General features: G+C 65.9%; 5 protein-coding genes across 10 annotated transcripts; 2 read left to right on the top strand and 3 right to left on the bottom strand.

Moving 5' to 3' along the window:
• Positions 1-142: 142 nt before the first annotated feature.
• On the bottom strand, positions 143-1,344 carry LOC125685230 (antimicrobial peptide NK-lysin-like). Its single transcript, XM_048928139.1, has 4 exons — positions 1,180-1,344; positions 773-879; positions 561-671; positions 143-476 (listed from the first exon to the last, which is right to left on the bottom strand). Exons 1-4 carry the CDS (start codon positions 1,217-1,219, stop codon positions 312-314), a joined length of 423 nt encoding a protein of 140 aa, XP_048784096.1. The 5' UTR covers positions 1,220-1,344; the 3' UTR covers positions 143-311.
• A 381-nt stretch (positions 1,345-1,725) lies between these two features.
• On the top strand, positions 1,726-5,414 carry POLD2 (DNA polymerase delta 2, accessory subunit). Of its 3 annotated transcripts, none has more exons than XM_048928131.1 (11): positions 1,726-1,850; positions 2,663-2,889; positions 3,426-3,547; positions 3,707-3,830; positions 3,900-4,014; positions 4,128-4,326; positions 4,410-4,490; positions 4,561-4,718; positions 4,814-4,941; positions 5,016-5,117; positions 5,184-5,414. In XM_048928131.1, exons 2-11 carry the CDS (start codon positions 2,673-2,675, stop codon positions 5,336-5,338), a joined length of 1,401 nt encoding a protein of 466 aa, XP_048784088.1. In that variant the 5' UTR covers positions 1,726-1,850; positions 2,663-2,672; the 3' UTR covers positions 5,339-5,414. The 3 variants fall into 3 exon arrangements, with proteins under 3 accessions (XP_048784088.1, XP_048784089.1, XP_048784087.1); XM_048928132.1 differs by lacking the exon at positions 1,726-1,850 and adding an exon at positions 1,889-1,896; XM_048928130.1 differs by lacking the exon at positions 1,726-1,850 and having other exon boundaries at positions 2,397-2,889.
• Positions 5,415-5,457: 43 nt separating this feature from the next.
• AEBP1 (AE binding protein 1) lies at positions 5,458-14,010 on the bottom strand. The gene is made up of 21 exons (XM_048928129.1): positions 13,753-14,010; positions 12,430-12,903; positions 12,249-12,320; positions 12,050-12,121; positions 11,880-11,969; positions 11,065-11,154; positions 10,882-10,971; positions 10,631-10,708; positions 10,490-10,564; positions 10,306-10,415; positions 9,536-9,675; positions 9,365-9,449; positions 9,148-9,292; positions 8,986-9,074; positions 8,786-8,909; positions 7,913-8,109; positions 7,073-7,249; positions 6,659-7,001; positions 6,392-6,531; positions 6,212-6,311; positions 5,458-6,131 (listed from the first exon to the last, which is right to left on the bottom strand). The coding sequence occupies exons 1-21, from the start codon at positions 13,973-13,975 to the stop codon at positions 5,581-5,583; spliced, it is 3,465 nt and encodes a 1,154-aa protein (XP_048784086.1). The 5' UTR covers positions 13,976-14,010; the 3' UTR covers positions 5,458-5,580.
• Positions 9,684-18,962, top strand: CAPG (capping actin protein, gelsolin like). 4 transcript variants are annotated; one of them, XM_048928134.1, is made up of 9 exons: positions 9,684-9,703; positions 15,426-15,524; positions 15,598-15,770; positions 15,839-15,993; positions 16,205-16,366; positions 17,089-17,328; positions 17,674-17,806; positions 17,871-17,959; positions 18,034-18,962. In XM_048928134.1, the coding sequence occupies exons 1-9, from the start codon at positions 9,699-9,701 to the stop codon at positions 18,097-18,099; spliced, it is 1,122 nt and encodes a 373-aa protein (XP_048784091.1). In that variant the 5' UTR covers positions 9,684-9,698; the 3' UTR covers positions 18,100-18,962. The 4 variants fall into 4 exon arrangements, with proteins under 4 accessions (XP_048784091.1, XP_048784095.1, XP_048784094.1 ...); XM_048928138.1 differs by lacking the exon at positions 9,684-9,703 and adding an exon at positions 14,827-15,158; XM_048928137.1 differs by lacking the exon at positions 9,684-9,703 and adding an exon at positions 14,827-15,172.
• A 112-nt stretch (positions 18,963-19,074) lies between these two features.
• DBNL (drebrin like) lies at positions 19,075-24,171 on the bottom strand. The gene is made up of 14 exons (XM_048928133.1): positions 24,067-24,171; positions 23,414-23,469; positions 22,915-23,027; positions 22,661-22,735; positions 22,432-22,578; positions 22,013-22,090; positions 21,786-21,937; positions 21,663-21,705; positions 21,475-21,552; positions 21,303-21,405; positions 20,959-21,051; positions 20,460-20,554; positions 20,227-20,332; positions 19,075-19,529 (listed from the first exon to the last, which is right to left on the bottom strand). The coding sequence occupies exons 1-14, from the start codon at positions 24,147-24,149 to the stop codon at positions 19,390-19,392; spliced, it is 1,362 nt and encodes a 453-aa protein (XP_048784090.1). The 5' UTR covers positions 24,150-24,171; the 3' UTR covers positions 19,075-19,389.
• Between the last annotated feature and the right edge of the window lie 1,747 nt (positions 24,172-25,918).

Genomic DNA, 25,918 nt, shown 5'->3' with positions numbered 1-25,918 from the left:
ATCACACCACCCCCACGTCCCCATGGGGACCCCGTCCCCAAAGCCCCCACCTGCCCCCCATAGCTCCATCATTGAGGTCCCCACACGTCAGCCCCCCGTCTCCAGAGCTCCCACGGCCAAATAAAACCCAAATCAAAGGGGCGACAGAAGAGGTGAGCGGCTTTATTGCATGGGAACAGGGAGCGGAAGGAGGGCTGGGACGGGGCTGTGGGTCTGCGTTTTGGGGTCCACATGCAGGATGTGGGGTCTGCGCACAGGATGTGGGGCTCTGGCACAGGATGTGGGGCGCAGGATGTGGGCTCTGGCCACGCTCAGCCCTTGCACATCCCCAGGGTGGTGCACACAGAGCGGGGATCGTCGTCATCTTGCAGCGCATCGCTGAGCTGCTGCCGGAGCTTCTTCACCAGCTGCCTGCAGATGTTCTTCTGGCGTTTCCCTGTACTGCACACCTTGTCCAGCGCTGTGTTGATGGCCTCCTGTGGGTCCCGGCCCCGTGGTGTCAGTGCGACTGCAGCTGCTGGGCCCCCCGACTCCTCCAGGACCCCGCACACCCCACTCACCTCATCAGGGTCGTCACCTACAATCTTCTGCAGCTTCTTCACCAGAGCGATGCAGGCTCTGCATTTAATCCCCTTGCCCGGTCCCATTGCATCTCCTTCATCTGCGTCCCACTGTGCGGACAACACAGACCCTCAGGGGGTCTCCCACCCCATGCCCCAACCCAGTGTAGGGCTGCCCCACAACGTGCCCCATGGCCAGGGCGCATCCTCACCGCAGCTGAGCCGTCCCCCAGCAGGTGCCATTGCTGCTCCCAGCGGCTCCCAGCAGCCACGGCCTGGTGCTCATCACGCGGCAGCTCAGTCACTGCCACCTGCACGGCTGGAGGTGCAGGGGTGTCACCATGCTGCCCCACAGCCACCCCAGGGTGGGCTGGGGCACACAGCGATCACTGACATCCCCGTGTGCCCCCACCCTGTGCCCGTGCGCTCCTGACCCCATTGCACATCGCCATCCCTGCCGTCCCCAGGTCCCCACACCGACCCCTTCCCCATGCCCCATCTCCACTATCTCCATGTCCCCGTGCTAAAACCTGGCCCCATGACCCCATCCCCACATTTTCCCCACGTGTCCCTCAGCCCCCCACCCCCAGGTGCCGTCCCCAGGCCCGCAGCCCCATACCAGCCCCCAGGGCCAGCAGCACGATGAGCGCAGCAGCCATGCCGTCCCGTAGCGCAGGTTTCAGCCCCGCGTCCCACCCCGTGCCTTTATAGCCCCCACGGCCGTGCGGCGAGGACGGCTGAGCCACTCAGCGTGGAGAAAACCCAACGAGGCCTTAAAATGGAGAGGGACCGATTCTCTGCCCCACACCTCCGCCCCACACCTCCGCCCCTCACCTCCGCCCCGAGCGTCACCGCGGCAGGAAGAGGGGAGGGAGGGGGGCACACCGGGCCCTGCTCGCTGCGCGGCCCTGCAGACGCAGCGGTGCGGGGTGATGCCGTCCTGCCCTCAGGCCCCACGCGGGGCTCAGGTCACACGGGCCCGGCGCTCATCCCCCGGGCGGACGGTTCGCGCGGGGCTCGGCTGCGCTCCGTAGGGCCCGGCGGATCCGTGGGGTCGCGAGGTCAGCACGGGCCGGGGGATGCAGGCTCGGGCCCCCACCGTTACCATGGCAACAGCGCCCCCGCGGCCACCGCGGTTACCATGGCGCCGCTCTGACGCCACTTCCGCCCCGCGGTTACGCCACTTCCGCTCCCCGAGTTCGCGCCATTCCGTATACCCCCCTCGCCCCCGATGCCCTCCGTGCCGCGAGGAGGCGGCGGCCCCCCCCGTGACCTCTGACCTCTGACCCCGTACGTCACCGTGGGGGAGGGTCGTCGCGGGAGCCCGGGGTGGCTGGTGGGGGTCCCGGGTTGTGTGCGGGGGGTTCACGGGGCGTTTGGGGGCCTTTGTGTACCGGGGGGGGGGGCTGTGGGGGAATTCGGGTATCGGGGCGATTCTGGGGGGGTTCAGGGGCCGGGGGGAGAGCAGGGGGCGACTGGAGGCTTTAGGTGGCACTGAGCGATTGGGAGGGGTCGTCCGGTGGGATTCGGGTACAGAGGGAGATCTGGGGAGGGTTGGATTGTCGGGGGTGATTTGGAGGGCAGTGCGGGGGCTGCGGAGCGATGGGGGGGGGGTCATCTGAGGGGGCTGCAGATACCGATGAGTGACCTGAGGGGGGGTTGGGGGTTATTGGGTGTCGGGGGGATTCTTGGGGCACTTTGGGGGTTTTTCAGTTGCCAGAGAACTGAAGCGGTGTTTTGAGGGGCTTCATCTGCCAGGAAGTGACACTGAGGGACCTTGGGGGAATTTGAGCACCAGGGAGTGACTGGGGGGGGGGGGGGGGAGGTGCCAGGGATTGACTGGAGGGGCAGTTTGGGGATTTCAGATGCCAGGCAGCAAGTTAAGGAGCATCTTCGGGGGCTTTAGGTGCCAGGGTGTGATTTGGGGGAGGGTTCAGGTGCCAGGGAATCTTTGGGGGGCATTCAGGTACCATGGAGTTATTTGGGGGGGGGGCATTTCGGGTCCTTAAGGTGCCGCAGAGTGACGGGGAGCACCGTTTGGGAGACGTCGCGTGCATTTGGGGCACGTTTCGGGGTTCCTCATGCTCCCCTTCCCCATGCAGCCCTGCAGCCATGTTCTCAGAGGTCACCCCCCCACCGGGGCACACCCTGCTGGGCCCCCCCTCGGCCGAGCCCCCCACCTTTGCCCGCGCCGGCAGCAACTTTGCCGACCGTTCGCAGCCCTTCCGCCTGGGGGAGCGCAGCTTTGGCCGGCAGTACGCGCACCTCTACGCCACGCGGCTGCTGTGCATGCGGCCCCGCCTGGAGCAGCAGGCACGGCTCCGATGGGGTGAGCGCCCCCCCGCCCCTCAGTCCCTCGCTGCTCCCCGCTTTTGCTTTCTCCCCGGGGGGACCCCGACATGCTGTTCCATTGTCCCGCGGCGTGCAGCGTATTTCTGGGATTGTTTTTCTTTTTGGAACGCCCAGCTGCCCCCCAGGCACACGGAGCGGGGGTTGGAGCTGCTCGGCTCAGCACGCCGCTTCCTGCCTCCAGGCAGTCGCATTCCTGGCGTTGCTGGTGCCGTTCCCAGCCCCCACCTCCCCCCTCTCATCCCATCCCAGTGCCAAACCCTCACCCGTTCTGTCTGTGGGACTGGCGCATTGCTCACCCTCGTACTTCCCACCCCAAAACCCAGCGGGGTGACAAAGCCTGGAGGGACACCGCAGACATGGGGACACCCTTCGATGGCTGCTTTCCCAGCACTGAAGCAGGATGAGGGGTTTGCTCCAGAGGCCTTGAAGCTCCGGGGCGGCGTTTTGGGGAGCAGTCGCAGCGTGGTGGAGGGGGGAAGCGATGGGTGCAGGCTGAGCCGCACGGCTCCGCAGGTGATGGCGTGCTGCTGCGGAAGCTGTGCCAGCTGCAGGCAGGCGAGCGGTGCTGCGTGGTGGGGACTCTCTTCAAGGCCATGCGGCTGCAGCCCTCCATCCTGCAGGAGATCAACGAGGAGGTAGGGTGACCCCCCCGCCCTGCTGCTTCCTCCTTGGCCGCCGTGCTGGCGGCACGCTAAGTGAAAGCAGCCCGGCGCCGGCACGCAGCTGGAGAGCAGCCCCGGCACAGGCCACGCACCCCACGAACCCGGGGTCCCTCTCTTGCCGTGTCCCCCCAGCACAACCTGGTGCCACAGCCCCCCCTGGCCAAATACGTGGACCCATCGGACGAGCTGGTGCTGGAGGACGAGCTGCAGCGCATCAAGCTGACGGGGAGCATTGAGGCATCGAGGCTGGTGACAGGTAGGGGATGCACAGGTGGTGGCGGCCCGGAGAGCTGCGGTGAGGCTGAGTGCCCCCCACCTGCTGCAGGCACTGTGCTGGCCGTGTATGGCCACGAGCAGGAGGATGGCAAGTTCCTGGTGGAGGAGCACTGCTTCGCCCACCTGCCCCCACAGCTGCCGTGGCAGGGACCCAGCGCCGACAGGTGAGTCCTTGTGGCGTCCCCGGTGTGTCCCCACACAGCCCTGGGGACCATTCGTCCCATCCGTCTGGAGGGACACAATGGGGGCTGCAGCCTTCTGCCCATCCCCCGCCCAGGTTCGTGCTGCTGGCCTCGGGGCTGGGGTTGGGCAGCGGCAGCGGCGAGTCCCTGCTGGGCACTCAGCTGCTGGTGGACGCGGTGACGGGGCAGCTGGGTGCTGAGGGCCAGCAGAGCTGTGCTGCGCTCATCTCCCGCGTCCTGCTGGCTGGGAACCTTCTGAGCCAGAGCACGCAGAGCCGCGACAGCCTGCACAAGGTATGGTGACAGTGGGGGGCCCGGCAGGAGGGAGGGAGGGATGGAGAGAGATCATGATCCTCACCGCATCCTCGCTGCTGCAGGCCAAGTATTTGACCAAGAAGACGCAAGCTGCCAGTGTGGAGGCGGTGAAGATGCTGGATGAGATCCTGCTGCAGCTCTGTGTGAGTGCCTGGGCTGGCGGAGCGGCTCCTGCAGCCCCTCAGGCCCCCAACAGCCCTGCTGTGCCTGCAGAGCTCTGTGCCTGTGGACGTGATGCCTGGGGAGTTTGACCCCACCAACTACACGCTGCCGCAGCAGCCGCTGCACCGCTGCATGCTGCCCCTCTCCAGTGTCTACCCCACGCTGCAGCTCGTCACCAACCCTTACCAGGCTGACGTGGACGGTGTCCGGTGAGGCACGGAGCGTCACCCAGGCTGGGATGCCGCTGGCGGCACGGGGCTCTGCTGCAGGTTGTGCTGAGTACAGATCCGCCCTCAAAATCCAGGTTCTTGGGGACGTCAGGGCAAAACATCAGCGACATCTTCAAGTACAGCAGCATGGACGACTACCTGGAGATCCTGGAGTGGACGCTGCTGGCGGGGCACATCAGCCCCACGGCCCCCGACACGCTGGGTAAGGGGCTGCGGGTCCCAGTGCCACGCAGGGGGGTGCGGGGTCGGATTCCGCAGCTCATTCTGCTCTTCCAGGCTGCTACCCCTTCTACAACTCGGATCCCTTCATCCTCACCGACTGCCCACACGTCTACTTCTGCGGCAACGCGCCCAGGTTCCAGTCCAAGCTGCTGACAGGTGGGTGATGGACAGCTGCTGCCCGTCCCCGTCCCCGCTCGCGTTTGACGCCCGCCTGTCCTGCAGGGGAGGATGGGCAGCGGGTGCTGCTGGTGGCAGTGCCGGCCTTCAGTGCCACGCAGACCGCCTGCCTCGTCAACCTGCGTGACCTCAGCTGCCAGCCCATCAGCTTCTCCGTCTTTGGTGCCGAGGATGACAGCGACATGGAGGTGGGGCAGTGACAGCGCAGCGCGGACGTCACCTCACCGCCCTCCTGCGCCGTACGGTGGGAGAAGCAATGCAGTGCTGCTACCAATACAGCTTTGTTTATTTGTGTAACAAAACCACGTCAGGGCCCTGCCCTGCTTCATCCGTGCCCGGGCGCGGGGACGCGCGTCTGTGTGCCCGCCCGGCCCGGGGCTCCGGGAGCGCGCACGGTGCCCACGCGGAGCGCCGGGAGGCGGAGCGAGGGGCCGGGCGTCCCCTAGTCGCCAAAGTTCACGGTGTAGGTCTCCGCGGTGGTGAAGGGCCGCGCCGTCCCCGTGCCCTCGTCCCACACCTCCGTCACCGTCACCAGCTCGGTCACCACCTCCGTCTCGGTCTCCATCTCCCAGGTGCCCGCCGTGGGCGGCTCCTGGCTCCACGGCGCGTTCGTGGTGCTGCTGAACGTGGGCAGCGCCGTGCGGGGGGGCGGGGCGGTGGGGAGGGCGGCGGGGCCGGCGGTGGCGTTCAGTCGCCGCAGCCTCATCCGCTCGCGGAGCCGCTGCCGGAGCCGCAGGCGCTGGCGCAGCCGCAGGCGCTCGCGGAGCGTCATGGGGCGGCCGGGCACCACGCGGCGGATGGGCCGGTTCCCGTTCATGGCCATGATCTCGCGGATGCGCTTCCAGTTGGAGCGCGCCAGCACGAAGTTGCACTGCGTGGCGCCGATGTCGTAGAAGACGCTGCAGGTCTTCGTGCTGGGGTTGTAGCCCTCGGCCCGCGCCGACACGCGGTACTCGCCCGGGTTCAGGATGCGCCAGTAGTCGCCGCCGCTGGCTGCGGTGCCGAGGGGTGAGGGGCCGCGGGGTCCGAGGGTCCGAGTGCCGCAGCCCGTGGCGCCCCGGCCCGGCTCCTACCTGTCCTGATGCTGTGCTTGATGCCGCTCACCACGATGGTGGCGTTGGCGATGGGCTCTCCCTGCTGGTCCGTCACCAAACCCTTGATCCCGCGGTGGGTCTGCGCACAAGGGGACGAGGGCAGCGCGTTCGGTGCGAGGGGACGACGGCCAGCTCCCGGCGCCGCCTCCCCGTGCCTACCTGCTCCATGAAGGTGAGCAGTGACTCCTTGTTGTTCTCCCACTCCTGCTGCAGCTCGCTCTCGTGGGGGAACTTGTCGCAGCCCAGGTAGATGGAGAGCTCCAGGCAGTTGGTGTGCAGGTAGCTGAAGTCATTCATGCCTGCCGAAATCCCCGTGGGATTGGCGCTGCGGGTCACCGCCTCCCCCACCCCCGGCTCACAGCGGCACCCTGAGGTGGGAACGTCTCCTCAGAGAGTCCAAGGGGCTCCGCCTGGGCGCCCACTTACTGCCGGCCCGCGGCCGCCACTTGGCCCCCTGCACGATGCCCATGGTGTCGGTGACGTCCTGCGCGTGGCAGCCCCCGCGGAAGGTCTCCGTCATGGTGAGGTGCGCCGAGGCATAGGAGATGGCCAGCCAGCGGAACACGGCGTGGTCGGGCGTCTCGTGCACCTCGGGCCGCTCGCCGTCCTCATCCTCGTCCAGCGGGCGTGGGGCTGCGGGGCTCTCGCTGTGGGGCCGCGCTGCATCGAAGGGGAAGGAGACCAACTTCTCCCCGCCCTGCAGGTTGGCTCCCAGCACGAAGGGGTTCTTCTCCATCCAGGCCATGACGGCTCGCGTCTCCACGGCCACCTGGAGAGGGGACGCCGTGCCACCCGTCCCGCCGTGCCACCGCTGTGCTCACGGGGCGGGTGGGCACTCACCGCGGCGTCCTGCAGGTAGTGCTCTGGGACGGGGATGTGGTGGCCGGGGAAGCGGTGCGGCACCAACTGCCGCTCCTCGGCTGCCCACAGCGGGGACGTCAGGTCGGGGAAGTTCTCAAACAGGTCGAAGCCCTCCTCCGTCCAGTGGCCCAGTGCCCAGTTGCCCAGCTCGGAGCCCTGAGGGAGCAGCAACGGCCCCATGGTGCCACCGCTGCCCCCGCGCCACCATCGTCCTGCTGCACCGCCGCCCCGTTTCGCCACCTCCCACGTGACAACGCTGTCAGTGCCACCATCCCAATGCCACCGCTGTCCTATTGCCACGACCCCAGCGCAACTCCCACCCCGTTGCCGCCACCTCCATCCCACTGCCACCATCCTGACGCCGTCACCATACCAGTGCCACCACCATCCTGGTGCCAGCATCCCAGTGCCACTACCTCAGTCCCACCACCATCCCCCTGCCACCACCCCAGTGCCAGCATCGTCCCACAACCACCATCCCAATTCCACCACCATCCCCCAGCCACCATCCCAGTGCTACCATCCCAATTCCCCCACCGTTCCATGGCCACCAGCCCAGTGCCACCATCATCCAGTGTCACCATCTCAGGGTCACCAGCATCCGACTGCCACAATCATCTCACTGCCACCACCTGTGAGTGCTACCATCCCAGTGCCACCACCACTCCAATGCCTCCACAATCCCAGTGCTACCATCATCCCAATGCCACCACCATGGTTCCAGCATCCCAGTGCTACCGTTCCACAGCTACCACCCAGTGCCACCACCCCAAAGCCACCACCTCCGCAGTGCCACCACGCGCAGCCCCCCGCCCTCACCGCCTCCTGTGCCAGCTCGTAGCCGTCAGGGTTGAGCGCTGGCACGAGGTGGATGCGCGTCTCGGTGACCAGGCTGCGCACGCGGGGGTTGCCATCCTGGTACTCCTTGCACAGGAACTGCATCAGCAGCAGCAGCAGCTCGCGGCCCAGCGCCTCGTTGCCATGCAGCCCCGCCGTGTAGCGGAACTCGGGCTCTCCTGTGGGGAGCCGTGGGTGCGGGGTGTGTGGGGCTGGGGGTGAGCTCAGCCCTACTGCGTATGGGGCCACCAGTAGGATCAGGGCCTGGGTTGGTTTTGGGGTCAGAGTTAGGGTTAGGGTCAGCTTTAGGGCTGGGGTGAGGGTTAGCTGTGGATTTAGGGTCACAGTTAGGGTTGGGGTTAGCTTTAGGGCTAGTGTTAGCTTTAGGGTCAGGGTTAAGGCTAGGGCTAGAGTTAGTTTTAGGTTTAGGGTTAGGATTAGGGTTAGCTTTAGAGTTTAGATAATATATAGGGTTAAAGTTTGCAATTAGGGTAAGGGTTTGGTGTTAGCACATAGGTAACAGGGCTAGTGCTTAGGGTTAGGGTTGAGCTGTGGGTTAGAGCAACATCAGGGTTAGGTATAGCGGGGTTAAAGCTCGGCTTTAGGGCGAAAGTTAGGGTTGGTTTTAGGGTTGGTTGGGTTTGGGATAACGGTTAGGTTTAGATTTGGAGTTTAGGTTAGTGCTTTGGTTAGGGTTAGGGTTGTATTTGGAATTAGGGGAGGGTAGGGTTAATGTCAGGTAAGGCTTTGGCCGTCGCTGCAGTGGGACAGGATTGGTGTCAGGGCTCCTCAGGCGCAGATACGGCAGTGACAGAACTCGGCACGGTCACCTCCGGGTCCCCATGCCCCCCTCACCCGTCTCGTGCTCCCCCGGGTTGTCAGAGATCTCCATGGCATAGATCTTCAGCCCCCGCGAGCTCTTGCCGATGTTGTAGATGCGGGTGATGGTGGGGCACTCCTCGTTCACCACCTTCATCAGCTGCGGGGGCAGAGGCAGAGGATGGGCGCTGGGAGGCGGCGCGGGGACGCGGCTGAGACGGCGCCACCAAACCCACCTGCCTCATGTCCTTGTAGCTGTGGTGACGGAAGTCCAGGTTGTCGGCTGATGTCACCTCGTTCTGCTGCGCGTAGTAACTGCTGACAGCTGCGGGGACAGCGATGTGGCCATGGTGCCCCAGGGTCCACGGCCCCCGTGTTCCCTCCCCGATGCCACTCACGGGAGAGAGGACAGCCCAGCACCTCCAGCCGCAGGCACAGGCTGCCGTTCCACGTCTGCGGGTACACGCGGATGTAACGCGCCACCATGGGCTCGGGGAACTCGGTCAGCACCGGCGTGTCCTTGTCCACGTTGCCATAGAACTTCTGCAGTGGGGCACAGCAGGGTGGCACCACGTCCCCATCATGTCCCCGCGTCACCCTGCGCCCCCCCCCTACCATCTCCTCGTAGCCGTTGGTGTACATCACCCAGTTCTGACTGTCGTTGCTGAAGCCCACATAGAAGCTGGTGACGAAGTCCTCGCTGCGGGAGGGACAGAGGGGACGGTGTGGGACCCCGCAGTGCCACCCCTCGGCCCCGCCGGCCCCCGCCACCCGCCAGCCCCGTACTGGATCTGGGAGTCCCGTCCCTGGGTGATGACGCCGGTGAACTTGGTGGTGCGGCGTGTGTCCACCTCCAGCCAGTGCGCGCGGCTGTCGTCCTCTGCACACCACGCACCGTCAAAGAAATCGTCCTCGTTGGGACCCGCCTGGGGACAGCAAGGGGACATGGATGGGGTGAGGAGGGGACAGGGATGGGGATGGGAATGGAGACGGGATGGGGAGGGGATGGGGGTGGAGATGGCAATGCGGTGATGATGGGATGGAGTGAGATGAAATGGGAATGGGGATAGGGACCAAAATAGCGATGGGGTCATGGTGGGATGGGAAGCAAACAGGGAAAGGGATTGAGACAGTGATAGGGTGAGGATGGGATGACAGTGGGGTAGAACAGGATAGGGACTGATAGCAATGGGGTGATGATGGAACGAGGATGGGGGTAGAATGGGATGGGATAGGAATGGGAACACGGGTAGGGATGGGATGGGATGAGATGGGATGGGATGGGATGGGAACGGGATGGGATGGGATGGGATGGGATGGGATGGGATGGGATGGGATGGGATGGGATGGGACAGGATGGGACGGGATGGGATGGGATGGGATGGGATGGGATGGGATGGGATGGGATGGGATGGGATGGGATGGGATGGAGGGGATGGGAGGGGATGGGATGGGATGGGATGGGATGGGATGGGATAGGATGGGATGGGATGGGATGGGATGGGATGGGATGGGGGAGAAGGTGGATATGGGATGGGGACGGGATGGATGCCCACCTGCATGTTGAGGCGGCCGCGCTGCGCACCCAGCCCGTGGCGCAGCATGGAAGAGGCCAAGATCTGGTCATCCTCCACACGGTGGGACTCCATGCCGATGGGAGGGCATCCTGTGGGGACAGGGGACGGGAAGGCCGTGGCACTGCAGCGTAGCGTCCCCGCACACAGGGATGGGAACACTCACTCGTCTTCTCCTCCAGTGCTGCCCACTCATCCTCATCTGGCTCCCACTTCTTCCCACCTGGCTTTTTGGGTTTTCCTAGAGGAAAGGCACACAGTGAGGGGGGCACAGGCTGAGTGGGGACACAGGGTTGGGGGCACCCACCTTTGCTGTCCCGGCCCTTCTCCTCTGCCCACGGATCCTCATCCTCCTCCTTGCTGCTGCCACCCTTCTTGGGCTTCCCTGGTGGGAAAGCAGTCATAAGGGGACAGCGATGGGACAGGGACAGATGTGGGAATGGAAAAGGAGTAGGGATGGTACAGGGACAAGGACAAGGATGGGACAGGGACAGGAATCAGACAGGGACAAAAACGGGACAGACAGAGATGGGACAGGGCTGTGCCACTGCCTCTCACAGGGCTTCAACTTCTCCTCATCTGTCTCCATCTCCTCCTCTTTCTCCGGTTGCTTCTTGGGCTTGGGCGGTGGGAGCAGCCCGTAGTCGACTATGGGGTGGGGATGGTAGTGAGGGGCTGGGATGCCCCTGGGGACCCCTCAGGGCCCCCTGGGAGCAGGGGATGGGGCTGGGGGTCACTCACAGTCATCGTAGTCGGGTCGCTCCCAGCCCTCCTCGTAGTCGCGCTCGGTCACGGGGCCGGGCAGCGGTGCGGGGGGCTCCTCTGGTGTGGCTGGGGATGGGCAAAGGGTTTGGGGTGCCTATGGGGTTCCCTATGCCCCTGCAGGGTCAGCGTGTCCCTACGGTGTCTTCATGCTACTGTGAGGCCCCCCCTTACCACAGGGGGTCCCCACATCCCTGAGGGGTTTCCCCTATCTCCATGAGATCCCTACACTCCCACGGGCTCCTCTGTGTCCCTTTGGGATCCTCTATAGCCCCTATAGGGTCCCCACGTCCTGCAGAAACCTGCATATCCCTACAGGATTCCTACAGCTCCTGTGAGGTTCTCCTGTCCCTGCTGAGTTCACATGCCATTATGGGGTCCCCATGTCCCTGCAGGAACCCTGTGGGATGTTCATATCCCATAGGATCCCTGTAACCCCCACGGAGTCTCCATGCCCCTGCAGGAATCTGGATGTCCCATGGGATCCCCCTGCTCCTGTAGGGTCCCCCTGGACCTATAGGGTTTCTTGTTGTTTAGTGTCCCCATTTCCATGCAGGAACCCACCATCCCTATGGGATCCCTATACCTCTAGAGGTCCCCATGCCCCTATAGAGTCCTAATGCCCACATAAGGGACCTCCACGTCCCCATCGATGACCCCTGCAGGATTGCCATGCCTCCATGGGGCTCCCTGCACCCCCCACACCAGGACGTCCCCATGCCCCCCCCATCCCTGGTGACCCCAAACCCCACTCCCAGCCCTGGGGTCGCCCCAGCCCGTGTCCCCGCACTGACGCGCTGCCGTCTCCGGTTGGGGCCAGACCCGGTCGGGTTTCCTCCTGTTTGGGGGTTTGCGGGGCTTCTGCTGCCGCCGGATGTACTCAACTGGGGACAGAGGGGGACACTGATGGCGGGGCCGTGAGGGGGTGAGACCCCACGGTGCCCCGTGAGCCCCAGCGCCGTACAGTCCTCATAGTCCTCCCGCTCCAGCTGCTCGTTGTAGTCCAGCGTCGGCGGCTCCGGCTCCTCAGGGACCTCTGCAGGGTGACACGGGGACGTGGGACAGGGAGGTCGGGGGGTGACGTCAGGATGGGGGGAGGTGTCCCGGAGATGAGGGACACGGCAGCAGGGCACGGGGAGGTGGTGGCACGGGGTGGCTCTCACCTGCCTCAGGCTCAGGGCGCCGATCCTCCCGGCCCCACTCCCAGCGCTGGGTTGGCCGCTCCTCCAGCTCCTCTGGGGGCGGGGACACGGGGGGTGTGGGGTGGGACACGGCCGGCATTGCGCTTTGCCCCCACGGAGCTCCTTGGTGCCCCCTCCCCCTCCCCCCCCCCCCCCCGCTCACCTCGCTCTCTGCCATCCTCCTCCTCCTCCTCCTTCTCCTCGGGGACCCACGGCTGCCCCACAGACAGCGATGTCCCCGGTCCGTCCTCACCCCGCGGGGGCTGTGGGGCTGTGGGGGGCTCCCAGGGGGTGTCGGGTGGCTGCGGTGGCCTCGTGTCCAGGGGCTTCTTGGTGGCCTTGGGGGGTTTCTCTTTGGGGGGTTTTTCCTTGGGGGGCTTCTCCTTGGGGGATTTCTCTTTGGGCTTTTTGGAGCCCTTGGGGGGCTTTTCAGAGCCTTTGGGGGGCTTCTCCTTGGGTTTCTTGGGGGGCTTCTCCCCGTCAGCCTTCTTGTCCCTGTCCCTGTCCCTGTCCCTGTCCCTGTCCCTGTCCTTCTTGGAGCCCCGGGCTCTCTCTTTGGGTTTCTTGGTGGGCTTGGGCCCTTTGTCCTTCTTGGGCTTCTTGGGTTCCTCAGGCTCTGTCAGCCGCTGCGGGGGCTCTGTGGGAGCAGGGTGGGATGGAGGCACCCCCTGCCAAGTGCCCCCAACCCCCCCTGTGCCCCCACTCAGTGCCCCCAGCCCTGCCCAGCACTTCCAGTTCTGTCAATCTCAGTTCACCCCACCTCATTTCACACCCCCCCCCCGTTTCATTACCCCCATCCCAGTGCTCTCATCTTGGCTCCCCTCATCCCAGTTCCCTTCATCCCAGTGCCCCCACCTCAATTCTCCCCCATCCCAGTGTCCTCATTCCAGTTCCTCCCATCCCAGTTCCACCACTCCAGTGCCCCACACTCCATTACCCCCATCCCATTACCCCCATGCGATCATTTCCATCCCATTACCCCCACCCCAGTTCCCCCCACCCCTTCACACCCCATTATCTCCCACCCCATCACCCCCATACCATTACCCCCATCCCAGTTCCTCCCTCCCCAGTCCCACATTCCACCCCATCACCCCCATCCCATTATCCCCCACCCCATTACCCCCATCCCATCGCTTCCATCCCATTACCCCCCACCCCACTCCCTCCCCCCCCAGCCGCCCATTACCACCCCATTTTCCCCATCCTACTACCTCTCCCAGCTCCCTCCATCCCATTTCCCCATCCCAGTCCCTCTCCCCCAGTCCCCATTCCCACTCCATTATCCCCATCCCGTTACCACTTTCCCAGCTCCCTCCATCCCTTTGCTCCCACCCCACGACCCCCATCCCATCGCTTCCATCCCCTTAGCCCCATCCCAGCGCCCCCCACCCCATCACCCTCCCCCCAGCCCCCTTCCCAACCCACGACCCCCATCCCGTCACCCCTTCCCCCAGCCCCCCGTGCCCCCCCGCCCCGCGCTCACCGCCGTCCCCCGCTCCCCGCTCCCCGCCGGTCCCGGGCTGAGCTCCGAGCCGCACATCGCTGCCATCCCCTCCCGCAACGCCGTCCACGGGCGCCAGGAAACCGCGCAGGAACTCTTCGATCTCCGCGTCCGTCAGTGCGGGAGCGGCGGGGCCCGGCCCGGCCCCGGGCAGCAGCGGGAGCAGCAGCAGCAGCGGGAGAAAAGCGGCGGAGCGGGGCGGCATGGCGGAGCGGCACCGGGCGGAGCGGGACGGGACGGGACGGGATGGGGGGGGGGGGAGGGGCGGCACCGCCCTGCGGGGGGACCGGCGCGGGCCGGAGCGGTACGAGGGCGTGGGACGGAGCTGCGAGGGCATCGCGCTGATATCGCACTGATATCGCACTCACAGCACACTGCCACCGCACTGGCATTGCACTGGCATTGCATTGGCATTGCACTGGCGCTGCAGGGGTGCAGCCCTGCCCTTGGCACTGCACAGCACTGCGCTGCCACTGCGCTCCATCGCGTCGGTGCTGCACGGGCACCGCAGGGCAGCAGCACCGCACAGCGCCGCACAGCACCGCACAGCACCGCACAGCGCCGCTCCCCGCTCCCTCGCGCCGCTCAGGACCGGCTCTCCGTGGCACCGGCGCCGCACGGGAGCGGGCACGGCGCCGTCCCTGCATTGGCACCGGGCTCAGGACCACCCCTGGGTGCCGCCCAGCATCGGGGTCACCCCCGTTGTCCCCATCCCGCTCCCCCAGTCCCTCCACCGGGCCCCGCAGGCTCCCCGGGCCCCACGGAGGCCGAGCCACGTGGCCGAGCCCCCCCGCGCTCGTCACACGCGTGGCCCCCAGCCCGGCTGTGACTCAGCGCCCAGACGCGCCGCGGCGGGGGTGGCGGGCGAGGGGGGCTGCCGTGTGGCGACCACAGCTTCCCAGTTCCTCCCAGTAACTTCCCGGTGCCCCCAGTTCACCCGACGCTCCCAGGTCCCCCGGTGCTGCCCCCCCCCCCCCCCAGTATCAATGCAATCTCCCACCCCCCCCCCCCCAACTTCCAGTCGCCCCATCCAGCAATCCCAGTACAGGAGCTCCCTCTCCAGCACGACCCCCGGACCCCCGCATTAGAATTCGCAGCACAGCCCCCCTCCCGGTGCATCCCCATAGCGCCCCCCGCCAGCAGGGCTCCGGGACCCCCAGGAACCCCGTGCCGCACCGACTCCCAGCTGGGGGTCTCATGCCAGCAGCCCCCCGTGGCCACGCGCTCAGGGCGGGGGGACGCGCAGGGCCAGACCCGCCCCCCCAGCCCCTCCCGCCGTCCGCACCCTTTCCTGCTTGAGTCAGCGGCCTCTGACTGCTGCTTCCGGGTGTCCCGCGGCTGTTGGGGCGTCCGCCTGTTTGTCTGGGCGTCCGTCCGGGTGTCCTCCTGTCTGTCCATCAGGGTGTTCTGCCTCTCCTTCTCCTTCTGTGTTTGTCCAGGTGTCTGTCCGTCTGTGTGGCTCACAGGGGTGTCTGTCTGTCCGTCAGAGTGTCTGCGGTGGGGGTTGTGTCCATCTGTCTGCTGGGGGCATCCATCTGTCCATTGGGGGGTCTGTTGGGGGATGGTGTCCATCTGTCTGTGGGGGCATCCATCTGTCCATAGGGTGTCTGTGGTGGGGGTCTGACCACACTTCTGTCTGTCCTTCTGTCCATCAGGGCATCCATCTCCCTCTTGGGGTGCCAACCTGTCTCTCCAGCTGTCTGTCCATCCGTCCACCGCCTTCCCGACGCCATGTACACGGCCCTCCCCAAAAGGTCCCCCACCCTCCAAACCCTCCCCCCACCCCATAACCCCAAAGACCCCTCACCAACGCCCCTCTCCCCGCAGCGGTTCCCCCTTCGGCCCAGCGCCCACCCGCCCTGGGCTGCACATCTGGCGCGTGGAGAAGCTGCGCCCGGTGCCGGTCCCCGAGAGCTCGTGGGGTGTCTTCTTTTCCGGGGACGCCTACCTGGTGCTGCACCTGGGGTCCGAGGAGCGAGCCCACCTGCACCTCTGGATCGGTGAGCAATGGGGCGACGGGGCGGCGGGGGATGCGGGGGTCCGGCTGAGCTGTCGTCGTCCACCGCAGGCCGGGAGGCGTCGCAGGACGAGCGGGGCGGCTGCGCCCTGCTGAGCACCCAGCTGAACGCGCTGCTGGGCGAGCGGCCCGTCACCCACCGCGAGGCGCAGGGCCACGAGTCCGATGAGTTCATGGGCTACTTCCCCCGCGGCATCACCTACCAGGTGTGGGGCTGGGCATCACCGCTCAGCAATGAGCGTCGCCCGTGGGCTCTCGGGTAACCCTGAAGGGCACCGGGCATCGCCAGCGGGCCGCCGGGTGGCCCTGATGGGAGCTGGGTGCCGCCGAGGGGATCTCGGGTTGCCCTGGTGGGGCCGGCGGGTGCCGGCAGTGGGTCGGTGTCCATGCTGGGCGCTCAGCACGCCGTGCCGGCAGGAGGGCGGCGTGGACTCGGCCTTCAAGGCGGCGCAGCGCAGCGCTGGCCCCGTGCGCCGGCTGTACCAGGTGAAGGGCCGCAGGAACATCCGGGCCACGGAGCGGGACCTGAGCTGGGCCAGCTTCAACACCGGCGACTGCTTCATCCTGGACCTGGGAGAGGTGCGTGGCCGCGGCGCTGCCGTCCCCTCCCTGTCCCCCAGATCCTTCTGCATGGTGCAGGAAGTGCAGTGTGTCCATCTGGGTGTCCGTCCGTCCGTTGGGTGTCCTTATGGTCATCAGGGCGGCTCTCCATCTGTAGGGAGGCTGGCTGTCCTGCTGGCTGTTCATCTGTTGGGGCGTCTGTCTGTCTGTCAGGTGTCCATGTGTCCATAGGGATGTCCGGCTGTCCATCTGGGTGTTCAGCTCTCCTGGGTGTCTGTTCTGAGTATTGCTCTGTTGGGTTCTTCACCTGCCTTTCTGTGTGTCCATCTGTTGGGGCGTCCGTCTGTCAAAGCATCCATCTGTCCAGAACAGCGTCTGACTGTTTTCCCACATGTCCGCCTGTCCGTTTGGGAGTCCATTTACCGGGATGTCTGTCTGTCCTTCTGGATGTCCCTTTGTTGGGGTATCTGTCTGTCAAAACAGCCATGAGCCCATAGGGTTGTTAGGCTTTCTGTGTATCTAGCGGTCCTTCTGGGTGTCTGTCTGTCCTTCCACAGAGGTCTTCACCCATCTTTTTGGGTGTCCCATCTGTTGCAATGCCTGCCTGTCCCTCCGGCTGTGCATCCATCCATCCATCCATCCATCCATCCATCCATCCATCCATCCATCCATCCATCCATCCATCAGGGCACACGTCCCTTCGGGTGGCCTTGGACACACGTTGCCATCCCTGTCCCCAGGCCATCTTCACGTGGTGCGGGGCGCAGAGCAACGTCCTGGAGCGCAGCCGGGCTCAGGAGCTGGCTGCAGCCATCCGTGACAGCGAGCGGGGCGGCAAAGCGCGCCTGGAGACAGTGATGGATGGTGAGGAGCCCCCCGAGATGCTGCAGGTGCTGGGCCCAAAGCCCACCTTGATGGAGAGCAGCCCTGAGGAGGATGCGGCGGCCGACTGGAAGGCGGGGATGGCCGTTCTCTACAAGGCAAGGCACGAGGGATGCGTGAGGCTGGGCAGGGCTCGGGGACCCCCGTGCTGTGGGCTGGTTGCCCTGCAGTGGGTCAGGTTGCCCAAAGCTCCGTCCAGCCTGGCCTGGGACACCCAGGGCTTTGCTGTGGGTACATAAGGGATGTGTGGACACGGCACTGAGGGTCGGGTTGGCGGTTGGACTTGGTGACGTGAAGGTCGTTCCCAACATAGGTGACTGCAGGATCCTTTGGGCTGTGCTGGCCATGGGGCTGGGCAAGGCCGAGGGACAGCGAGGCAGTCGCAGCAGGGACAAAGGGCCGGTGCTGGCTGTGGGGTGGGGGTGACACGGTGACCACCCCAGGTGTCGGACGCAACGGGGCGCATGGACCTGAGCGAAGTGGCCCGGAGCTGCCCCTTCAACCAGAGCCTGCTGTGCCCTGACGACTGCTTCGTGCTGGACACGGGCGCCGGGGGGAAGATCTACGTGTGGAAAGGTGCCCGGGGATGGGGCAGGGGACAGGGCCACCCCCCGTGCAGCGCTGACGTCCCCATCCGCAGGGCGCAAAGCCAACGAGCAGGAGCGGCAGGCGGCCCTCAGCGTGGCTGAGCAGACCATCGCCCGCATGGGCTACTCGCCCCACACACAGGTGGGTGGAGGTGGCCTGGGGGGCACGGGCCACGACCCCCCCATCCCCATCGCATCCCCATCGCCGTCCCGCAGGTGGAAATCCTGCCGCAGGGCCGCGAGACGCCGCTCTTCAAGCAGTTCTTCAGCAGTTGGAAGTGAGGCGGCACCATGGGCACAGGGCGGCACAGGGACGGGCTGTGACCCCACTCCCACGCCCACCGTATTCCCCACACCTCCAGCCCTGTGCCAGCTCCAAGCCCAGCCCAGCCCTGCACCATCAGCCCACCCTCACTGTGTCCGAGGCCATGCCGTCCCCACTCCTCTCTTTAAGCCCCTGCCATTCCACCCCCATGCCATCTCTGTCTCCATTGTCTCCATTCCCACGCCATCCCCACGCCACCCCCCTGCCACCTCCAGCCCCATTTCTCTGGCATCCCATCCCAGTGCCAACCCATCCTTGAGCCCACACCATCCCCATACCCTGGATCCATCTCCATGCCCATGCTGCCCCCATGCTGCCCCCGTGCCCCCCATCTCTGAGCCCACGCCATTTCCCTTGCCACATCCATGCCACCTGCATGGCCATGCCATCCCCATGCCACCTCTCTCTCCACCCCCATTCCATGCCACCCCTTCTCAGTGCCATCCCCAAGCCCACGCTGCCGTGCCACATCCCCGCCGTCAGCGCCGTGCCATCCTCACAGCACACAAATAAAGGCATGATGTGAACCCTGTGCCACACTGCAGTGCTGGAATGAAGGACGTGGGGCTGGGGACAGCGGGGGGCGGACGGCAGCCATGGGGCAAGGTGGCCCAGCAGCACCTGTGGGTGCTGAGATGACCGGGAGGCAGTGGGGCACTGCAGCCTGAGCCCCCCTGGTGCCGCCCACCCTGCCTGTGCTGATCAACCTCCTCTCACCCGTTCCTCCCCAACAATGCCCCCAAGCCTGCGGTTTCTGATCCATTGCAGAACACATCCTGCTCAGCTTCCTCTTAATTAAGGGTTCCTCATTAGCGCTGTTAGAAAGCCGCTCTCCGTGCCAGCGCTGCACTGAAACGCCACCAGTGGTGCAGAGCAACCCCCAGCCACGGGCTGCAGGTGGGGCACAGGGAGCAGGGCGCCCCACAGGGTCCTGACACCAAAGAAAGCCCTTTTATTGACCCGCGGCCAACAGCCGCTGCGTCCTTGATCCCAAAGCAAACCGGGGGGGAGGAAGGCCGCCGCCGCACCGCGCTCTTCCTCCTTCACAGTGAATGGGGCAGGCAGCGCCCACAGCTTGAGGGGGGCGGGGGGGTCATGGAGGAGTGCTGCCATTGCCCCCCAGAGAGTGCGGGGGGCTCAGGGGGCACAGCACGGTGCTGGGGGAGGGGGGAGGAAGGCAGGAAGCTGGCGCTGCTCGGAAGAACCAGTGGTGGTGGGGGGTCTGGGCACTGCCCGCCCCGCTGCCCTCACTCGAGCAGCTCCACGTAGTTGGCAGGGAACATCCCAAAGTGGCCGTCGGGGCCGTAGCCCCGCCACCATCCCTCGTCGATCATCTCGATGTTGGTGATGATGTTCTCGGGGTCAAAGGAGATCTCGGTGTCATCGGCTGGGAGGGGGGAAAAGGGGGGTGTGGGACAAAGCAGGGGAACCCCTGGGCCCCCCATGCTGGGAGCATCCCCTCCACCTCGGAGAGACCCCTTCCATTTAGGAGCGCTCTCTCCTCTTTCTGGAGGATCCCACTCCCCCCGTCCTGGGGGAACCTGCCCTATTTCAGAGCCTCCCCTCCAGTTTCAGAGGACCCTCCCTCATTTCAGAGGACCCCCCTCCCTCCTCTGAAGAATTCCATTTCAGAGGGACCCCCTCGTTCTGAAGGTCACCCCATTTCACAGGGACCCCCCCCTCTTACTGGAGGAACCTTTTGGGGGGACCTCCCCTATTTCAGAGGGCTTTCCCCAGCTCTGGAGGATCTCCCCCCTCACCCCCTCATTTCTATTTCAGAAGAAATCCCCTCTTTTGAGGACCTCCTCCCATTTCCGAGGACCCCCCTCCCTCAGCAGAACCCCCTCAATTTTGGAGGAACCCCCCTCGTCCATAGGAGCCCCCTCTGCTCCTTTCAGAAGCAACCCTCCATTTTGAAGGAACGCCCCCCGTTTCAGAGGACACCGCCTTATTTTGGGGGCAACCCCCCAGTTCTGGGGCAGCGCTGCTGTCTTGGGAGGAACCTCCCCAGGTTCAGAGTGGGTGAAATAGGGTGGCCCCCTATTTCAGAGAAAACTCCCCCATTTCAGGGACCCCCCCCATACCCGCCTGGTAGTCGTAGAGCGCTCGGGCACACAGCCCCTTCCCCGCCAGCTCGGGCTCCTGCTGGTACCCAGCTGGGTATTGGTACTGAGCTCCATCGTCGTGGTCCTGGGAAGGGAACGGGGGGGCACTGAGGGGCGTGCAGCAAACCCAGCGTGGGCTGAGGGCAGCAGAGGCGCCCAGAGGGGATGCAGCCCCATAAAGCCGGACCCTGAAAGCAGAGGCAGAGCCCAACCTGAGGGGGTTCCTCGTAGATGGCTGCGCCGTCAGCTGCATCCTCGTACACGTTCTCCCCATCCGGGTGGCTGCCCATCGGGCTCACGCTGTGCCCTGCGGGGGGAACGGCGGCAGCTCAGCCATAGCGCTCCCCCCACAGTGGGGGTCACGGAGCCCCGAGCGGTGCTTCTTATTTGGGGAGGGGAAAGGGGGGAGCTGGTGCTCAACGTGAGTCATTGCCTAAAACACCACAGAGAGAAGCTGGTGGGAAGGGCTGTGCTGGAGATTGGCCGACAGCAGCATCTAGCGGCGAGTGCAGCCCCACGGCACCGAACCGCGGGGTGGGGGGGAGCCAAGGGGTCACAAAGTCACAGCGAGGTTGTGGGCACCTCCGGGTCCCTCTGCTCCCACCCAGCACCGCGTCCAGGTGGGATGCAGATCTCCAGGAGGAGACTGGGTTCCAAACGGGACCAGGTGGCACCGGGGGAGGGGGGGGGGGGGGAGGGCAGCCCACACACCTGCAGCCGGCACCGGGGATGGGTCCGGGAGGGGGGGGGTGGGGGCCGGCACGGCGTCCTGCTCCCGCTGCAGGAAGGGGCTGCGCAGCTTGCCTGAAACAGAGAATGGGGGCTGAGGCGGGGCCTTGCCTGCAGCCAGCGGTGGTTTTGGGCACAGATGGCCACTGCTTGCCCCCAGTCCAATCCCGGTGCTCCAGCAGCATTCCCACCACGCTGCAGCACACCCCCACAAAGCAGTGGGATGGGAACAGCACCAAGCTGAGCACCCATGGAGTCACCGCCTGCAAACCCTCCCCTGGATGCGACTGGGCACCCACATCCCCCTGCCCCCCCAGGACCCTCACCTGGCTGTGCAGTGGCTGCAGTGTCCCCAGGTGCCGCCCGCTCCCTCTGCACAAAGATGTCCCGCGGGTTCCCCGGGCGCTGCGCAATCAGTGACGCCGCCTCCTGCGAGTGGAGTGGGGCTCAGGGGGGCGTCCAGTGGGGCAACCCCCAGCTGTGGGGCTGCGGTCTCACCTGGGCTTTCTCCACTGATTCACTCCTCCGCACGCTGCGGCGCTGCCCGGCCTCACGCTCCTCTGCCTGCTGCTCCTTCTGTGGCACCAGAGGGGACAGTGACAGCCCCACCGCGCGGACCCCAAAGCGGGGGGTGAGCAAAGGGGACATCTGCACCCCAAAAGCCCCAGGGACGGCACGAGGCTCACCCACTGCTGCTGCTCCCGCCTCTCTGCCTCCTGCTGCAGCCTCCTGCAGGGAGACGGGGGGTGACAAAGGGGAGAGAAGGGGTGACCAGGGGTGGCAAGGGGCTGGAGGTGCTCAGGACTCACTTCTGGGCCTCGATCTGGCTGGAGCGTGCCTGGAACCTCTGCTCCCTCCCCGCTGCCTCCTGCAGCTCCCTCTCACGCCGCTCACGCTCCAGCCGCTGCCGCTCCTCCTCCGCGCGCCGCTTCTCCTCCAGGCGCCGGTTCTCCTCGTCCTTCTGTTGGGTGCAGGCACCGCCTCAGCCCCGCTGTGCTCCACCACGCGGCCCGCAGTGCTGCTCTGCAGCCCTCACCTCGGCTTTGGCCCAGAAGTGGTCCTTGTTGACCCGCTTGATTTCAGACATGGCATTGGTTTTCTGGTAGACGGAGCCCTGCGCGGGGCGGGCAGCGGAGGGGTCAGAGCAGTGCTGCACAAATGACTTTTCTGCATCCCCCTTCAGAAACGCGCCGACCCCACTGCTTTGTGCTGCCTTCGGTAGGGGTGGAAGGGACCCCACAGCCCATCATTCCCCGCATCCCCACTCCATCTGACCACACAAAAAGTTGTTCTCCATCTTGTTTCTACCTCCCTGTAGGTCCTGCTGGACAGGAATCCGCCCCATAGGACCCACCCAACAGCCAAGGGCACCACAGTCCCACCCCGTGGGACCCCCAACACCAGCATCAAACCGTCTCCCCATGCTCGGTGACGTCACCCCAGCCCCAGACCCACCACAGGGCCTTGTGGCCCGGCGTCCTGGAAGCGGCTGCTCTCTTTGTGGAAGCTGTAGTTGGCCCCCGAGGCCTTGGCCACCTTCTGCATGATGAGCTCGGGCTCCACATCCTCCTCTGCTCGAGCATTGATGGTGACATGGGCACCCTGCATGGGGACATTGGGCTCGGGGTAGCACCGAATTGGCTTCCACAGGGGACAGAATGGGGACAGCAGGAGCCAAGCAAACCTTCAGGAAGCTGGCAACGGTGCTGACGTGGTTGGCACAGGCTCCTTTCCGCACATCATTGACGCCTTCACCCGTCTGCGTGGAGAAGCAGTGGCAAACCAGCAGAGGAGCAATGGAATGAGCAATGGAAGAGCAATGCAGAACCAATGGAATGGAAGAGCAGTGGAAGAGCAATGGCACCATGAGCCCCACCCCAGCGGCTCCTTTCCACCCCTTTGATTTGGGATGTCCCACACGTCCCCATCCCAGCTCACCCAGTTGACGAGGACGTATTTGGGCAGGCCAGAGTTGGGGTCCTTTACCCTGCAGAAGGCGTACATCACCTTGCCGCTGTTCAGCTCCTCCACCATCTCCTCCAGGCCGCCCTCTGTGCCGGGACAGGAGCAGGGCTGGGCCAGGGGCATTGGCCACCCCTCAGTGTCCCCAGGGCCGCAGGGAGCGCGGGTGGCACCGGGGGGTGCCCACAATCGCCAGCCTCCCCCCAGCACCGCGCGCATGGGAACCACTCAGGAATGAGGAAACCCACAAGAACGCGCTCACACCCCCAAAACCGTTCCCCATAAACGTCCCCAAAGCGGAAGGCGGCGGTGTCACAACGGCCAGCCCCAAATCCAGACCCCCCCACACAGCAGGAACGGGGCTTCAACCTCCCGAGCGGCAACCGAAAGGAGTTATGGGGCGGAGGGGGCGGGCCGGGCCGGCACCGCTTCCCCATTTCCAAGGCAGGCACCCAGCGCTGGGCGCCCCGCTCACCCCCGCTGCCGGCCACGCGCAGGTCGTTGCTGTTGCCTTCATAGGTGAACAGAGCCCTGTGGGATGGGGGGGCCTGAGTCACGGCCCCCACCCCCAAAGCCCCGCACCCACACATCCCGAGCCCCGACCCCCAGGCACGCAATGAGCCCCCCGCCCTAAATCACCCCCGCTCCACAGACCCCCCCAGACCCCCAGCTCTGGGCACCCCACAACCTGAATCCCCCCCCCCCGTGCACCCCACGGCCCTCCCAGCCCCTCACCCCCACGCACCCCACACCCCCAGCCCCCCCATCACCCCACACCCTCCACACCGCCTGCACCCCCACCTCCAGCCCTCCCACTCCTCTGGCCATCCTCCACCCTCCACTCCCCCTCCATCCCCCCCGTCCCCGTGCTCCCCCAGCCCCAAACACTTCCATATCCCCACATCCCACTTTCACTTTCACCTCCCCACCCGCTTCCCCCCATCCCTCCACCCCCATCTCCACCCCATCCATCCCCGCGCCCCCCGGCCCCAATCACCCCTCCAAACCCCCTAAACCCCCAACACCCCCCCATCCTCCTTCCACCTTTCCATCCCCGGACCCCCCCCAGTTACCCTCCGCACCCCATCTCCGCTCCCACCCCCCCCGCTCCCCCCACCCCACGCCCACCAGTCGGTGGGGCTGCCGGCCGCCACCACCCTCCCGTAGGCCTCCTGCAGCGCCCGCCCGTTCTTGCTGAGGTTCAGCGCCATGGCAGCGCCGGATCCCGTCCCGCCCCGCCCGCGCCCCCTATAAGCCCCGCCCCTATAAGCCCCACCTCCTCCAAGCCCCGCCCCTTACAGGGGTCCGCCCTCGAGCCGGCCGCGCCACGCCTTTCTCGTCGGCCACGCCCCCTTAGTGTGACCACGCCCCCCCTGACGCCCCGCCCCCACTCCCATGGCCGCGGGCGCGCGCTGATGGTCCATTCGCGGCTCATCCCGCGCCCCGCGCTGAGGCGATGTCCCGTCCCGTTCCCCCCCCCCCCCCACCCCCCCCCGTTCCCTCGGGGCCTCCGGCATCGCGTGGCCACCGCGGCGACTCTGGGGACACGGGGCCTCCCAGCCACCGTGGGACCCTTGGGTACAGTGGGACCCTCGGGCACCCTGTCCACCCCCACCCCCGACGGCAGGGGCCCCTGGGCTCCCGCGAACGCCCTGAGCCACCCACGGGACCTGTGAGCACCCCGGATGCATCGGGAGCCAAGAACACCCTGAGGCCCCAGACTCCCTGGGACACCAGGAGCTTCAGACCCCCACATGGGCACCATGGGGCCCCCAGACAGCCCTGGATCTCGAGCACAATGGGCACCATGGGACACTGGGACCCTCGGGCACCCCTAACCCTGCCACTCAGATGACACAGGACCCCCTGACCACCCCTGGTCACTCTGGGACCCCCCCAGCACCCCCCAAGCCTCTATGTGACCCTGGGACCCCCAGCCAGGCTGGCACACCCCCAGGACCCGTGGATGCCATGGGCCCCCCCGAGCACTCTGAGTCCCCCATCCACCCCGGGACCCCAGCCACCATGGGACCCCTGGGGACAGTGGGACTGTGGGACACCCTGGGACCCCCCCCCATCCTCCATCCCTCCTTATGAGGGGCTGCCCTCAAACACCCCCAAATCGGCATTTTGGGGGTGCATCCCCCAGGGACAGAGCTCCCCAATGGGTCGGGGTGACCCTGGATGGGATGGGAAGGACACCCACCGCCCCCACTGCACACCGCAGCTGTGAGCACTGCCAGCAGCCAATTAATGTGAAAGTTAATTAAAAGCAGGGCCATAAAACATCTGGAAGGGGAATGCCTGGGCACTGCAGCACCCCGCAGCTGCTCCTCGGGGTCACCGCTGAGTTCTGTGCCACAAAAGCCTTTTCATGGGGGATTTCAGGCAAAGGGACCTTTGTGGGGCAGCGTGAGGGGGCCCAGAGGGTTGGAGGGGGTGGGCGACTCAGTGCTGAAAGAATGGGGTTTGTCAGTGGGGTCCTGTCCTATGGGGCAGCCTGGGGCTGCACGGGGACCCTGCTCAGTGTGGGGCGGGCTGGGGACCCCCTGAGCATCCCACTGTGATGGGGAGCCCTGGTGGGGTGGGGATCCCCCTGAGCAACACATTGGGATGGGGACGTCCTGGTGGGATGGGGACACCTGGGCAGTTTGCTGACACTTGGGTGCGATGGGACACATCTGTGGGATGGGGACAGCAGGGGTGTGGGACATGCAGGCAGGACTGGGGCACCCTATGGGGGATGAAGGCAGGACAGGGACTGGGTGGTGGGGTGGGAGCACCCTTGGGTGGGACAGTGGCACCTTAGTGGTGGCATTCGAGCATCTGAACAGGGCGAGGGTGCGCTGGGGGGGGATCCTGTATGGAATGGGGAGACCCAGAGGTGTTGGTGCACACTGACTGAGATGGGATGGAATGGGGGGGGACCCAGGAGGGGTGCAGCGCTATGGAAGGGTTGGGGGGACCCAGACGAGATGTG

Source organism: Lagopus muta, chromosome 27 (genome assembly GCF_023343835.1).
Source record: "Lagopus muta isolate bLagMut1 chromosome 27, bLagMut1 primary, whole genome shotgun sequence".
Lineage (NCBI taxonomy): Eukaryota > Metazoa > Chordata > Aves > Galliformes > Phasianidae > Lagopus > Lagopus muta.
The sequence above is the reverse complement of the archived record's forward strand: the minus strand, read 5'-3'. Positions and strand labels throughout refer to the sequence as shown.